At 39.3% G+C, this 16,641-nt stretch overlaps 1 protein-coding gene across 1 annotated transcript in view; it reads right to left on the bottom strand.

Moving 5' to 3' along the window:
• LOC145786239 (fibronectin-like) overlaps positions 1 to 3,838 on the bottom strand; it is a 34,321-nt gene extending 30,483 nt beyond the window's left edge. The window contains exon 1 of the mRNA XM_082597880.1: positions 3,770 to 3,838. Within this exon, the coding sequence (XP_082454006.1) occupies positions 3,770 to 3,838 (69 nt within the window). The remainder of the gene's footprint in view (positions 1 to 3,769) is intronic.
• Positions 3,839 to 16,641: the final 12,803 nt, after the last annotated feature.

Raw genomic sequence — 16,641 nt, 5'->3', positions numbered from 1 at the left:
AAAGAAAGTACCTGTAAGTTGCCTAGTTTTTGGAGGTTTGCTGATGGTCCTTACTTTCGCAACTGGTGCTGGTGGAGTGCCGTAAACAGTTTCTTTGGCCACCTTGGCTGCCTCTTCGGTTTCTGATGCAACCTCCACCGCACGTTTGAAAGTAAGTTCATCAGCTCTGATTTTGAATAACGCCTTAAGCACCGCCTCGTTACCTATTGAACAAATAAAACGAGTACGTAAAGCTTCGTCCAATGGATTTGAAATGGACGAGAAGTCACAGGTGGCAGCTGCCTGGCGTATGCGGATGGCTAGTTCTTGAGCTGTTTCACCGGGCTTGCGCTTCATTTCGCTCCAGAAACGGAATCGCTCCCTCACGATGAAGCGTTTTGGGTCGAATTGTTGAGCCATGTAGTTTGTAATTTCCGTCATGGTGAGATCGTTGACTTCTTTTGGGTTTGTTTCCTGCGCAGCCAAATTTGTTAACATTTTGTAGATTGTAGGTGATTGATTGGTGAGAAAAACCTGTGGCATTTTGTCTTGTGCGACTGAATGTGCTGCTACAAAGGTGTTAAACCTCTTCCAATAGTCTGCCCACAGTTCAGTGGTGGCATCAAACGTTACGAACTTAGGTAAAGATACCTGTTGTAGTATTGTTGTTGGTTGTGGTCTTGAAGTTTGGGCTCGTATTTCTCGTAGTTGTTCAAGGTGGCGCTTTTCTTGGTTGGCAATTTGATCTTGATGACGTTGTTCTTGTTCTTGATGACGTTGTACTTGTTCTTGGTGACGTTGTACTTGTTCTTGGTGACGTTCTTCTTGTCTGGCAATTTGCTCCTTCGTCTGGCGTTCTTGGTTGGCAATTTGTTGTTGCAGGACTTCGATCAGTTTCTCCATGTTTCTAAAATCCTGTAGAAATTCTGTAAAGATCCTGCCGGCGACGCCAGTTAAATGTCTGTTGTATTTCCAGACGTTTAATATAAAATAAACAATAATAATTGTAGCGATAGCCAACCAAGTGAGAAAACCATTTACCTCTTGTTACTTACTGATTCAGTGTATAAAAGCAACGCAATATATAGTAAGAAAGAAACGCAAAACAATCAACTAAGGAACGTGGTACAGAACGCTCAATTGATTACACGCGCAGTGCGGTAGTAATCAATTCCAACGTCTGTACCAGAAAACGCTGAACTGTGATTATGTAGTGACGCTGGTCACGAGTTACATATATTCAACGTAGATGACGACTATAACAGGCCTGTTGCTTGTATAGCCTACGGTAAATGGAGCATCCCTAGATATCACCCAGAAAAAGTCAGCAAGCACTGATTGATTCTGTTTTCCCTGGTAGCCTACCTCTTTTCCATTGTAGATATGCATTGGTGAAATCGCTCACCATGCTCATCACTAACTTCCTCACAGTTTGGCGGAAAAAAATCCAGGTGCGAGTCCAACAGATGTAGGCTACTGTATTTTTAGTGACATACTGCACCCCAAGCACCTGCATGCTTTAATGAGGTTGGACACCACTTCCGTGTGGTTGTCAGCTCTTTTGTTCCCTAATAATATTGTGGCCAGCAACTTAAACACTTTTCATGCAATTTTCTCTTTGCCAAATAACACTGGATCAAATTCACCGTCTTTGAGAAGGTGCCTTATCTGGTGACCTATAAACACACCTTCCTTTATTTTCGCTTTGCTCATTCTGGGAAATGTTTTGCCGAGGTATATGAAACCAGCTCCTGCTTTGTCCATTGCCTTGACAAAGTTCTTCACTAAACCCAGTTTTATGTGCAACGGTGGTAACAAAATCTCATTTGATTCAAGAAGTGGTGGATGTAGAATGTTTTTCTCCCCTGGAGTCAATGATTGATGGAGAAGCCAGTCTTTCTTGATGTAGTGGAAATCTTTCGCTCGACTATCCCATTCACAAAGAAAACAGCAGGGCTTAATAGTCACCACACAGCTGCCATTGATGTTGGTCATACTTTATGCATATTAGAAGTTGCTTTATGTTGTCATATGTCTCCTTCATATGAACTGCGTAACCCACTGGGATTGATGGCATGGTGTTTCCATTATGCAGTAAAACGACCTTAAGATTTGTCTTAGATGAATCGATGAACAACCTCCATTCAGGTGGATCATAACTAATATTAAGGGCTATTATTAATTCACTTACTTTGCTACATGCTACAAGATCACCTTCTGCAAAAGATGATTCTAGCTAGAATGATTCTAGCTCTTGTTGACAGCTACGGTATTTGGATATCCTTAGCCTACGTCTTTTGCCAAAAGATTCCATTGCTGAAGTCTAGAGCCCAAAAGTTATGATTTAACTTTGGGTAGTTCCAAATCCCGGATAAGATCGTGCAATTCATTTTGAGTAGTAAGGTGTGGTTCTTTGGAAGATAATGTTTCAACGTATGATTCCTATGACATTCGAAATCCACCACTACTCTCAGAACTTACACTTTCTTCATAATCTGAATCCAGTGTGAATTCTTGAGATGCCTCAGGAACTGGAAGTAATTCTCCATTCGGTACTGGACGAATTGCTGATGAAATATTTGGGTATTAAATACTCTGCTTACTCTTTTTCGACAAACCTTTACAAACCGGGGGAGTCATGCAAAAGTAGCAATCGCTAATGTCGTCAATAGGTTCTCTCCAAACCACCGGAACAGCAAAGGGCATACATTTTCTTTTCCGTTTAGCCATTGCTGAAAATTTGCACCACAGGAGTTACAGCATATGTGAGGGGTCCAACTCTTGCCCTGATCACCAACTTTGCATCCAAAATACAAGTGGTATGCTTTCCTGACCACAGCTGTTATACTTCGCTTTTGTGAAGAAAAAGTTATTTCACCACAAATGTAGTTGTCTGCTTTATCATTTATACGAGGCATCTGCAGAAAGAGCAGTTAAAGCTAAACACATGAAGTTTTTACAAAAGAAGCAAGCAAACAACCCAACTCAAACATATGTCAAAATAAAAATAATATGAATAGACACGTCATCTACCTAAGTTCCAACAAATATATTAAGTGCCTAAATCTATCTGACCTATGCAAGCTATAAAAAAACAGAAAAACGCACACTTCTTTCCGAGTCAGCAAGTAAAGCACATTTTGGCATAGTGCCATGTTTCAAAAACTAGAGCTAATCAGCAAATTTCAAGTTGATAATTATGATCAGCGACCCCCAAATTAGCCAGGATTGACCTCATTCGTTTCAGAAGCAAATTGGCTGTTGACCAGTGAATCTTAAACTTTAGAAAACCTGTTCTTTCATGGAAAAAAAAGCATTTAAGCCTACCCCACCTTTTAAATATTTTTTTATAATATCATTAATTAATAACGCAGTAACATAAACTATCAACAAAATAATACTAGACCCCTCACCTTAGTAGCGTCACTCATCAAAAATGGGAAAAGCGATTTTATACAAACGGAAAAATTAGCAGAAATGACATTCTATGCTGTGTTTCACATTTCAGAACAAAGCGAAAGAAAGCAAAATAAAAAACTTCGGACTTCGAAAATACATAAAATATATAATGTTGTGGAGTAGCCTAATTAGCTATTTCAATCCTAAAGTGCACGGCCACGTGTAAATTATTATCATCAAAAACTGTGGAGGGATCACTAGTTCATTACAACAAACGTCACACAATTTTATGGGACAATACAAAGCTGCGAGGCTCATCTTCACTTTATTAAAAGTATGTAGACTACAGTAGTTTTTGTTGCACGTTTTCAAATAAATAATTTGTACTTACACATATCCTGCATGCATGCATGTAAATCATTCCCGTCAGCAGCAGCTTTTTCTTCCAACATGAAATCATTATTCGATGAAGTTAAGATACTTTGTAGCCAATCTGTGGTAGTCACATAAAACACTTTTCACGAAGCTTGAACCGCTTTCAGAGCAAATATTTCTTTTGCGCCATTAAATTGACTGTATTATTGCCCAGTTTAGTTTAATATTAATAATGATATGCATTTTTTTTCTAAAAAAGCAATTTCATTAGTTGTGTAATACAATATCTAACAACGCAGTCTTCATCAGGGGCGCTGGAAGCGGGGGGGCAGGGGGGGCGGATGCCCCCCCTGCCCCCAATTTTTCTGCAGATGGAGGGGCAGGGGGGGCAATGGTGCCCTTTTAAGGTCATGTAAGCTACTGCACATTTTGCAATATAAAAATTTCTGCTATTCGCTTTTAGCCTAATTATAATCTTTCATTTTTGCCTCAAAATCATATTACGGCACAAAATTTTGCAACACAGTACAAGCCTTAAAACTCGTTTTTTTTTGGCAGCCATAGTGGCCTACCGGGAGCTCCTTCTCGGCGGCCAAATCTGCGTGCTTGGAGACCAAAATATAAAATAACGATAGCACAAGTAAATAGAATTAAACTTGCAACAATGCTAAAATGATCACTTAGCGTTGTTGAAGTCTGGGCCTGGGCGACGTCCTACAGTAGATTCGTTGCACCACGCAATAACTGCTTCATCGGGATTGTAATCCAGAACTGCGGGACCATTCTAACGACACTCGCACGATTGTCTCCAATGTGGCTGATTTTAAAGAAGTTTGCCACTCCCCTAGAATTCTTTTCAGCAACAAAAAACAACGTTCGACATGTGTTGAGGATGACGGCAAGGTAATAAAATAAGTATTTCAATGATGTGAAGGACATGACTAAAAGAAGAATAATTTTTGCAAAATATGATCAAAAAATGTTTTCCCCTCGGATGTCAACTAATCTAGTTCTCCTTTTCAACAACGATTCAATGTCCGACAACATCGAATCGACATAAAAACGACAATATTGTCAGCCGACGTAAATTAGCACTTCGGATTACGACTTTGTTAAAACAAACGTCGAGAATTAGGCCTACAAACAAGACTTACAACGCTGGTGATCGCAGATGGATATATTCCATCAATAACAAATATTCCCGCACAATGCAACAGTGGCGATTATGACGCGCTGACCTAACTTTGCGTCACTCTTTGATACTACATATTTTCGACAGCTAATTCACGATCATTCTATTGCGAAATAAATAATTGGCTAAAAGAGACCGGCTGCCAAACTTGGCCGATTGAGGAGGTAGCACCGGTGGTCATTCAAACACTACTTAGCGGCCATGGCCGCAGGCTGCTTTAAGGCTTGACAGTAGGTTACATCATTATAACATGGCATGATGCCCTTCTTTGTATACCGGACACTTGTATGCTATCATTACTCAATACATAGTGAGCTGATAGATTAGCATTATTGCTATATCTTATCTTAAAACTTAAAAAAAAATTGGCCTTTTAGTAAAAAAAGTGCCCTTTTTTCGTAATCTTGCCCCCCCCAGTCAAAAATCGTTCCGGCGCCCCTGGTCTTCATTATCAGTACACTTTGCATCATTACTGCTGCTAAAATACAATATTCTGTAAAATAACTGTTAGCCCACATTCCAACAGTCTACAAAGCTGCCTGAGTTTAAAATCTTACATTCACCTTCAACAATTTCAGTTATTCTGGTCAGTTACTTTACATAAGCCTCAGTATTTGAATTGCAGTGATTATAATAAGCGGAACTCGTTGTATGGATTCTTAATGACTGAACAGTTTGTGGCTCACGACGATGTAAAGATAATTTAGTAAGTTGGTGCCTTTTTTGCTTGAATGTTCTAAGTAAGTAGGTAGCTTGTGATTGTGAATAGCTTGTAAATAGGCTGATCTAGCCTTCTCAAGAACAACAGTTCTTTACCTTTGTCATCACGACAACAATGTTTCCTGTTGCGTATGGAATTGCTACAGCAACCTAATTCAACAGTTTGGTTTTGCAAGTTTACAATTTTAATATTTCTAAAAAAATCTTCCCAAATTAACACACAAATGCCTTCCCTGTATAGTATTTTAGATTTCGATACACGGTGTACTTGGCAGACTTTGAACACTTTCGTATAGTCTCATAGTCAACCAATGTAACTCGCCCTTTCACTTTTGAATAATCTTTCTGGAGTAACTTTTAAACAAGAAAAAACGAGAAAGCAAAATAGCAGCTAAACAAATCGTCTCACACGCATTGGTAGCAAACGCTCTCTCGCAGTCAACGCTATTCTGTGGGCAATTCGTGATCTACATGCAAAATTATTTCAACATTACGATGACTGGTGAGCAAATATTTGACTTGACGTATTGTTTGGACGCATAACACAGCGTGAGCTTGCTGTGTAATTTGTTAAAACTTTTCGTTTACATTTCCATTCTACAGCAAAAGACTTTCACTTTAAGAACAAGTTCTATTCCACAAATATCAAATCAAAACTTTACTGCAGTAAATAGGCCACTACTAGCTGGAGGTTATGCTTATGCTGCATCAATCTCTTACAACACATTTTCTGACCAAGCGTTTCAAACCAAATTAATCTGAATAGGCTATTACTGTACGCTTGTAAAAAATATCCTGAAAACTCTAGATCAGGGGTGGGGAACTTGCGGCCCGCAGGCCGAATGTGGCCCGCGTGACTGTTCCATGTGGCCCGCGTCAAAATTTTTTTACACAAAATATATTGAATATCTCCTCTCCTTTCAATGTGGTTGCAACTGATGTTTCTAGTAACTTCCAACATGAAATAGTAGAGCTCCAGAGTGACGGTACGTTGAAAGCGATGTACCAAAACATTCCAACTGCTCAACTTTTATCAACGCTACAGAAATGCTGATGATTTTCCAGTCATGCGGAAACATGCTTTGAAATATGTGTCTCTGTTTGGAAGCACCTACCGTAGCAAACAGTTTTTTTTTCAAATTGAATCTAACAAAAAGTCGACTTCGCTCCAGACTGACTGATAAAAACGTGAAGATGCAGTTAAGAGTTGCAACATCTTCCGTGTCAGCAGACATCACACGACTCACCAAAAAATAAAAACTTTCAGCCATCCCACTAGCTGTGAAAGTGAAATAAATCATTGTCTACTTCGCTGCATTTTTCATCTGTAAATACAATTTCGAAATTTTAGTGGCCCGCCTGTGTTATTTCTCATTTTATGTGGCCCGCAATACTAAAAAGGTTCCCCACCCCTGCTCTAGATTTTGTTCTCTGTGCTGTTAAACCTTCAATTGATCGATTGGTCTTTAATGATGTTATGGTTTTATTTATTGTCGCTCTACAACTGGTAGGCTACAAAGTCTTTTAGCGACAAGACTCATTTTTAATTTTATATCAGGTTTACAAGATCATCACATTATTGCTACTCGACCTTTGTGCAAAAATAACACAATTGGTGCCGTTTTTAAAGTCTTCGGTTTGACCCGACTTGGAATCGATCTCAGATCTACCAGCACAGGAGCCGAAGGCGATAACCACTCGGCCACTGAGCTGGTAATCGGTCATTAACTATTTCTTCTGCTGAAACACACAAAATGTTTTCATGTCAGTCCGTATTTCAATTTGTTGTCAAAAAAAGCAAAGTTAGTCATTTTCACATCAACGTCTGCAGACGTTGAATCGTTGAATGCAAAAGTGACGGATTTTGTTGGCTGGGTTTGTAGAAGTTTGTTGCAGCGGTTAATTAACAGTTTCATGAAAGATTCCAGTGCATATAGATTGCTATAACAAGATTTCAGTCTTAGGTCGCAACGGACTGGACATTATAAATATTGCAAAATTATTCATTTATAAATAAAATGTATTGCAAGTTATTGTCTAGATACAACTAGGCCTAAAGATAATTAAAGATTTCTGTGCAAGGACTCCAGAAGTTTGAGTATTCCACTCCTGAAACTCGGATGACAATTGAATACGTGAATTCAAGAAGGTCCCAACTCCCACCATGGTGTATGCTTAGATAAAGCAGTAAAAAGAATATGCCTGAACATTTCACTCGGTGAAGATTCTATGGAAAAGCTATGAAAAAATTGAAGCCCGATTGCTGGGGATGGGGGCCTTCTTGAATTAAATGGAAATATTGACAAGATAGTTTTTTGTGTGTTATTAGACTTAAAAATGTGCTGTTTTAACATGTATCATTCAGAAAAACATTGAAAGAAGTCGATAATGTCCAAAAAGTTAAATTTAAAAAGGCCCTTTTGAATTCATGCATTTAATTGCTGAAGCTCAATTGCCTGCGGACTGCGGTGAGCCATTTCAACAGCAATGTTCCAATGGGGTCTCGCCGACTCACCATCTTGTGCATGCAGTTCAGATTCTCAGACTGCACACCGCATTATTTACAATTGTGCTGCATATCGACCCCAGGACAGATATGTGGACCTCACAACGCTCGTTGAACACACAATCCATTGGCTGCTGCGCCTGGATGTAACAACGTGATTTGCGGCGGCTTCAAACACAAGAAAAATCGTGGTTGGAGTATACATATAGATAAGTAAGATATGAAAGGGCTTGGCAATGACGAAAAATATTCATTTCAATAATATCTGTCAATCATGAAACTGGGTTTTATCTGCATAGTAGCCTAATAGAAAATCATCCAATTCTAGTATAGGCCTATTTGTTATGCAAAAATTCAGCTCTGGCCCAACTTTACGATAGCTTAGCTGGCCTAATGTTTTCAAACAATGGTGTTAGATGCACTTTGGTCTAAAGAGGAAGCTTGGTCATCAATCACAAATTCTACAGAAGTTGAAGTTAAATGTTTAGGTGAAAAATTTAAGAAGCTTTTATGTTAATTAAGAGATGAATACTGCTGGAATGGAGAAAAACTTTTGGAGATCGTTGTAACTGTCCAATGTTTGCATGTGAAAGTTGTTGGCAAAGCTATAATTATTTCTGCTAGTTATTGTTTTGTTGAAATGGCAACAAAACTTGTTTGTGAATGTCCGTCCAACGTGTTTCAACCTTTTTCTTATAATATACAAGCAATACTTCATGACGTAGGCTACCTCCATTAAAAGTAGTGATGGAAAACATCCTCCGGCTGCTCCCAGATTTTTCAACTCCGGCTCCAGGCCGGATATGATAATGACTAAGTGGTGTCCATGAACAAGTAGTGTCTTTCCCTAATCCGCTATGGTCTTGATATAAATTACTGTAAAACAGTCTTCACAAAGTGACAAATCAACGTACAATTGGCAGATCAAAGATGAAGTAGTGGGGCATTATACATGGGCTGTGAGTTCAAATCCAGCAAAGAGTACAATTTTACAAATTGTGACGCTGAAATCGTATGAGAGTTCTTTGTCATTGTACATCAAAGCCACTGCGACATCATTTTTTGTCACATCACACAACAGGATATGGCTGAGGTAATCACTCTACTTGTATGAAGAGTAACCTATTGTTTTTAAAACTTGTAATCTGTAGCCCACAATAAATATATTTTACTTACATTGATGTTCTCCCCGTTTGCTCAGTAGTTATGCGGCCGATTATTTTACACAAAGAAACCTCAAGGTTAACCGACGCTAGTTCGGCTCTCGAGGTGTGCACTTAAGCAACATGTTTTGGGACTGCTCTCCATTCAGCGGCACCTGGTAGATGGAATATTTCACAGCCAACAACACTTAGACAAGCGGAGACTTCATTCTGTCAATCTCGGCAACCAGCCTTGTCTTAGTAGTTCAAAGCCTCTATAAGTATGCGAAACTGTCAGGAATAACCCATCAGAGGCTTTGTCCGTGCGAAGATAAAGATTCAAACCCACCAAGTATAATTTAGTTATCTCACCTTGAGTCTGTTTTAAAATAATAGCCTGCAAACTGGTAGAAAATCATTACCTACATTTATTGGCTAATCAAATAAAAAGAATGATTAAAAACTAAATAAACACTAACCATGCTCAAACTTCCAACCTAAAGATGTTTACCGTAGTTCAGTGATCGCACTGGAAGATTGTAAAGAGAAAACTATTTCTCACGAAAGTGGACAAGGGTAGGCAAACGGATAACTATCAACTCAAGGGCTCAAACGACTACTTTAGAGCAGAAGAAAATAACAAAAATGATTAACCAACAAATAGGTAGCCTACGGTAAGTAAAGGGAGTCCCATACTTGAATCCAAGCATCAGGGGAGGTTCTTATTTTACTAAGCCTTCGGCACTAACGAGGGTAGGGTGGCCGCAGTTCTATTCTCTCGGGCGCCTTTACTTCAGCAACTACGCCCACCCAACTCATTACAACCTGGGTAAAGATGAGTGGTGTTTGTCAACAACCAGCATAGTCCGGTAGTCAAACCAGGATTGCGTGATTGAAAAGCGAGCGCCTTACCCTCTGCGCCATCCACCGCCCAACAAATAAACAATTCAATATTCAAAAGTTACTTGGATGTATGTCGCTTGGTTGATTGTAACAATGGTGAAATCTGTGGTGCAACATTTCTTCTTACCAACCTATGACTGTTATTTTGTTTGCTTGGAAAATTCTTGTGCTTTTCAGTATTTGAAACAGAGTTTCGCACTTTTTTATTTTGCAAAAAATTCATCAGCACAAACCAAAAATAATTAGTTTGCAGTTATTTGTTGTTCCTATTGTGGAACAACGATAGAAGGGTTTATTCAGCAAAATTGTGCAACTAAGCCGAATGTTAAATCGAAGCTGAATTGCAATGGATTGATCTGAATTCAATAATTTACTCCACTCGCAACTGTTATAAGTAGGCATGGCGGTTGTGAGGATAATTTGGACCCGTACCAATGAAACTTTTAAGTCCCAAATTCAGACACTTCTAAGAAAAACGCACCATATCCAACAAATACGAGGTGGTCTCTTGAAGTTCCCTGGCCTTTGGAATGGTTTCGCAGTGATGGGCATTATCGGCGATAATTATCGGCGATAAATTTTTATCGGTTATCGTTATCGCTCAAGTATTTTTTCAGTTATCGTTTGTCGTTATCGCCAATGGCAATATTTGGTTATCGCCGATAATCGCCGATAAATTTTATTTCGGATCAACACACAAGTGGAAAGACCATAAAAAGTAATATTTTTACTAGCCACCTAGTTAATGAAACTAAAATTGAAACCAGTTCTTCTTCAGTGCCTGAAGTGTGTGTGCACAGGTGGTTGTCACGGGAGGGGGCACGCCCCCCTGCAGCGACGGCCGTGACAACACAATAATTTTTAGAGTTGCAAATTGCAATGCAATGAAATGCATGCAAAAATTCTCTTCTTGTTTTGCTGCAACCGGCAATCGCGAGTGAATTTTACAATTAAAATGTAATCGCACATGTGGAACAGCTTCCTTTGAAGCAAAACAAAAGAAGTTGGCATGTGGTTTGTGAAAGTTTCGCAATACGAGCAGTGGCGTAGTCAGAAAAGAAATTTGGGGAGCGGCCAAACATTTGATGGATTGAAGAGAACAACAAAGTGTTTGATTTAAGCCATCGCCACTTGATGTGCAGTGGCGTATCCTGGTGGGTTGATCAAGGCAAGCAATAAAACTGGTGGGGGGTTAGAGCGTGCCTAAGGCCGCGTATCCTAGAGGGGTCCGGGGCATGCTCCCCCGGAATATTTTAAAAAAATTACACTCAAATAATGGATTATTGCGCTTTCTGGAAACACTTTTATAGTAATATTTGTATGAAATTGATTGATTGATTAATCTTTATCCTTGGACTAGGAAAGCTTCTTGCAGAGCTTAATCCTGGCAGTTTCGCATACTTGTAGAGGCTTTGAATTACTGACGCAGGCCCGGTCACCGAGATTGACAGAGTAAAATTTCCGATTGTTGAAGTTTTGTTGCCGGGGAATTATTCCATCCATTAGATGCCGATGAATGGAGAGCAGTCCTTAACGTGCGTTGCTCAAACGCACACCCCGAGAGTCGAACCAGCGCCGCTTGATCTTGAAGCTTCTACGTTCCAGAAGTGACGCGCTAACCAATTGAGCTATCGGGGCGGCTATTAGCAGATAAACAGCTATTAACTTATTAAAGGTAGCTCTTACACACGAACGGGCAAAACTGCGGCTGAAATTAGAGAACACCAAAAACTCAGTTACACAAAAACCCAACAGAGTAAGCCATTCTTAAATTGCTTCCACAAATTAGTTCAAAGAAACGTAAAGCGCGTAAATTTTACGCGATTTACGATTTGCAAAACTTATTGATGTCTTTCTGTGTGTCTAAATCAAGTTCTTTGAGGTGTTAATAGCCAGATGTCTTGGAAAACGTAATGAATTTCTACAAATTTTATTACATTTTCAACAAAGGGCTCAACTTCGGAATCAAAACTTTAAAAATTTGGGGGGGGGGGGCATGGCCCCTTTTGCCCTCCCCCTGGTTACGCCTATGGATACGAGGCCGCTTTCAAGTAAGCATTACAACAGAAAGAGAAATCTGATTGCAGCATCGTGCATTTTACCGCACTTTTCAAAATCAAGACTCTGGAGAGTGAGATTTTATTGCATAGCTTAGGCTTAGATTAGGGCCGTAGCAAGTGAAAAGTTGTTCCTGTTTAAAGTTAAAGAAAATTAGCCATGCAGTAAGTATAAAGTAGATAGGCTATATATGACCGTCGAGAAAAGATGCAAGAACAATACAGTAGGCCTATAGTCAGGGTTGCCATTGACATGAACTAAAAATGAGGACAACCAACAAAAATTTATACGAGCCGTGTCATATCACATTCCATACTTTTTGCCAGAAACAATCTGCTCCAGCAACTCCTTGTTATTAGAAATTCCTTCATGGATTTCACGGCAACTCAGGTATGGTTTACCTTTAATTGTAGCTGGGATTTGACGGTCATTTCACTAAGTCTGTTCCTTTCCTTGGTTCACTGCGCCGAAACAAGAGAGAACACTCTTTCCATAAACGCATTGCTGACCAGAAAGGAGAAAACGATGCTAACCAGCATGTAGAGCAGCGGAAAAGAGTTGTTTCCGGTAAACATCTTCATCCACTTGTCCTCAGGCTCATCCTTGCTGAACACATCATTTGGAATCTTCTTGAGCAGAGCGTTAAAAGCCGAGACCTCATCGAACAGCTTATCTTTCATTGCCATTAGTGGATCAACTTGCTTCGCCAACCCCTTGACTTCCTCGTACTCGATTGCTTGATGATTCAGCAGGGTCCAGTTGATGTACGCTGGATGCTTTTCAAATCGATATCACTTGTTGATATATTCCAAAGTAATGGTGTAGAACTTCTGGAAGCTCGCTTTGAGAACCTTAGCATGCTCTTCATCGACTGTTCTTAGTAGTTCTTCTGTTGTTGCTTCAAAAAAACCTGAACAATGGCGTTGCAATATTTTGATCTTGAAAAATTCAATTATCTCTGCCAGTTCTGGAAATAATGCAGTTGACTTTTGCAGGAGTAACAGTGGTTTATTGAAGAGCAATAAAGCGCTGTGGAGGAATGATACGATGATCAGTGACTCTTCCGATTTTAAGAAATCTTCCAATATTCTTGGTGGATGTTTCAGCAAAAGAAAATGCGCTTTGAGTGGTTCCCAGAGATCGATCATTCACTTGAGTACAGCATCAACTGTGGTCTATCGAGTCGGCGTGTGTGTCTATCGATTTGGTAAAGTCGAGTAATTGCTATCAAGCTCCTCACAGAAATGCTTGAGCCTCATCGTTCTACCAGTTTGGGCTTTGAAGTGACTACCAATCTTCAGCACGATTGTTTCTATGTCAAGTGTGAGGTGCTCTGATCCCTTCTCTGCTGCATTATGCAAAATATAAGCAGGGCAGCCGACTGGGATCAGGTGCAATGTTTGCTCTAAGACGAGAGAAGACGTTGTTTTTTCTACTATGCTGTGATCCTCCAAAATTCACTGGTGCATTAATTATCTGCACAAAAGAATGACAGCTGTTTCATGTCTAGGCCATTCTCTTGAATAGAGGAGAGAATAAAGTTTGTGATCTGTGCCGAGGTCTCGCCTAGCATCGATCGCAGGTCAAGAAGACGTACTCACACTTTCGTTAAAGATACTGATGATTAGAGAAAACTAATTAGATTAACTTTAGATTATTATGCAACACCGGATACCAGAGGAAAACGATCGAAGTTGTGTAATTGTTGAAAATAAGACAAAATAAGGACGCAATTCGAAAATAAGGACATCTCTTAGAAACAAGGACATTTAAGTGTTCTAACACCTGGTCCTTCATAATAAGGACATATCTTAGAAATAAGGACGGTATGGCAACCCTACCTATAGTTCAGTGGTCTCGCCAGAGCGAAAAAAGGTAGGGAGGAGGGGGGGCACCTGCCCTAAGTGAGAGAGCACCAAAATGTTATCCTAATGAACAAGTCATAAAAATGCCGGCCACATAATAAACGCCATTAGTTTTCGTGGGGCAACAATATTATGAATGTTGAATGGTAATTTTGCAAACCAGAGTTAACAAATAACTAATCAAAATAATAAGAAATCGGTTTATAATGAGAGGCCACAGAAACTAAAACGTAACAAATAATAGCCTAGTGAATTTGACTGAAAAATCATTTAAAATTCAGCCAGAAAACTGGGGAAGCGCTGCAAACTCACTCAGTGGAATCCGAGGATCGGAAGCTCAGGGAGTTTATCAGAAAGTTTTTAGCATTAAATGGCTAATTTTAACATTGAAAAATCGGATATTGTTGTTCCGATATAAATTGAGTTTTTTGGAATTTTTTCAATTATTGCTGACTTTGCTCTAAACAGCCCTTTAAGCAGAAAGCAAAATACAAAGTTTGGAATTTTTTATGGTATTTTCATTTGATTTAATTATTTTGCCTACTGCACGTAAGCGGCAGTGTAACTCAATTGATAAAAGCATCCAACTGGTATCTGAAGGTATAATTATAAGCACGGCGGTTACCTCAGTGGTTTGATTCTGGATCAAGAAGTTGAAGATTCGATACCCACTGCCGCTGTTGCGATTCTTATCATGCATAACTTACAAAAATGTTTGTCCCTTTACAGTATCCCTATGTTCGATTTTTCGTCATGTTGATGAAAACAGTTCGTGGTGCATGGGATGGGGCAGCGCTAATCAAGAATTTTTTTTTATCATTTACGGACATTATCGGCGATAATTTTATCGTTTATCGTTATCGCTTAACTTTTTTTTGTTTTATCGTTTATCGTTATCGCTTTAGGCATTTTTCGTTTATCGTTATCGCTTAACTGAAAAATGAGTTATCGCGCCCAACGCTGAGTTTCAGACCCCTGAAGTCATCCCAGGCTCGGGTCCAAAAGTACCTTCTGGACCTCCCCTGTAAACGCTACTCTAGGTAGGCCTTGGCACTTTAAAGTGCCCCTGACAGGTTGGGTCCAAGTATAGTAACTTTTTAAAGCATTTCCTAGCGCAGAATTACACTTAGCAAACTTTTTAATCTTAACCTCGTAGCTCGACTGGTTAGGGCGTAATTTATATCAAACGACTGTTCCGCAGCGTCACCACAGGCGAAACTCATATTTCACTGCTCTGGGACGACTTTGGTGGTATTACGTCATCCTAAGTGGACGTCGTTAGCAACGGATGAAACAAACGCTTCCTAGATGGAATTGGTGGATCACAGTTTGGTCGGAGTTGGTACAAGCGGTTGCTTTTTTCGAAGATTTGTTGTTTTTTTGCAGTTTAATAAAACTGTACTGGATGCGTTCCTACAAAACCTAAAATATACTTGAAGTGAAAAATGAAAAAATCGTACGAATCATCATTCATATTCACTATTCATAAATAAATAAAAGTTCTCTCTCTCATAATGTGCCTTCAGTTGGACATTGAAATCCTGTGTAACGGTCATCTGGATCTGGAAAATTGTTTCGGATTCGCCAAACAATGCATGACGGCATCACAATCCGATTGTTGCTTCCGAGATCATCACCTTGTAGTATACACTCCAACACATGCCTGTAGGCATTTTTACTTGAGTGGTATTAACAAAATCATCTTCAGTGAAGTGAACACATACGACTAGTTTTGTATGGCCCATCCACTTTCGAACACTTGAAGAAAACTTTGACCATTTTCTTCTCTGTAGCCTACCTTGTTTTGTGGGAATGTGGGAAAAGAAAGCACACGGTCTTTGTCACTGACTATGTCACATAAACAGCAAGTTGTAGGCATTGTCTTAACCATAAATTAAAGGTAGGCCTACTGTTTGTGAGATACTATTGTTACACTGCAAATGGCTATACGCAGATTAGGACAAATAAAAAAGTATGAAAATTGTAGCCCTATGAAACTGCAATTTCAATTGAATTGAGATGCTGTTTGATAAAAGTAAACTCAACCTAATTGATCGAAACCTGATAGTAATAATAAGTTCACTTTTTCATTTCGGTAATTCTTAATTTGCACATGCTTTAGACCAACAGAGCCCCACACATTCACGTTTTGCAGTAGTCGTACCATACTTTACCAAGTCATCACAGAGAAAGAATGTATCATTCCCGCTTACTGTGACGTCACTGCGGTGTTGCCGTTTTTATTTTTGCAATTGAATGAGTGCCAGATTCGCCGATGTCAACGAAAGTTTGCAAGCGTGTAACTTAGTAGCCTGTTGATATTTTTTACGATTTGGTGGTCAGGGAAGTTTGTTAGTGTCATCTCTTTGGTATCTTAGGTAAATTTAGCGAATTTATTTACCTGTCAGAGGCACTTTAAGGTACGTGAAGGTTATTTTATTTTATAAACATCTAAGAAAACTACTATAGTCGTACATCAAGAGAATTAGCTTTGTTTATTCA

This window comes from Aplidium turbinatum, chromosome 17 (genome assembly GCF_918807975.1).
Source record: "Aplidium turbinatum chromosome 17, kaAplTurb1.1, whole genome shotgun sequence".
Classification (NCBI taxonomy): Eukaryota; Metazoa; Chordata; class Ascidiacea; order Aplousobranchia; family Polyclinidae; genus Aplidium; species Aplidium turbinatum.
This window is presented reverse-complemented; position numbering and strand designations above follow the sequence as displayed.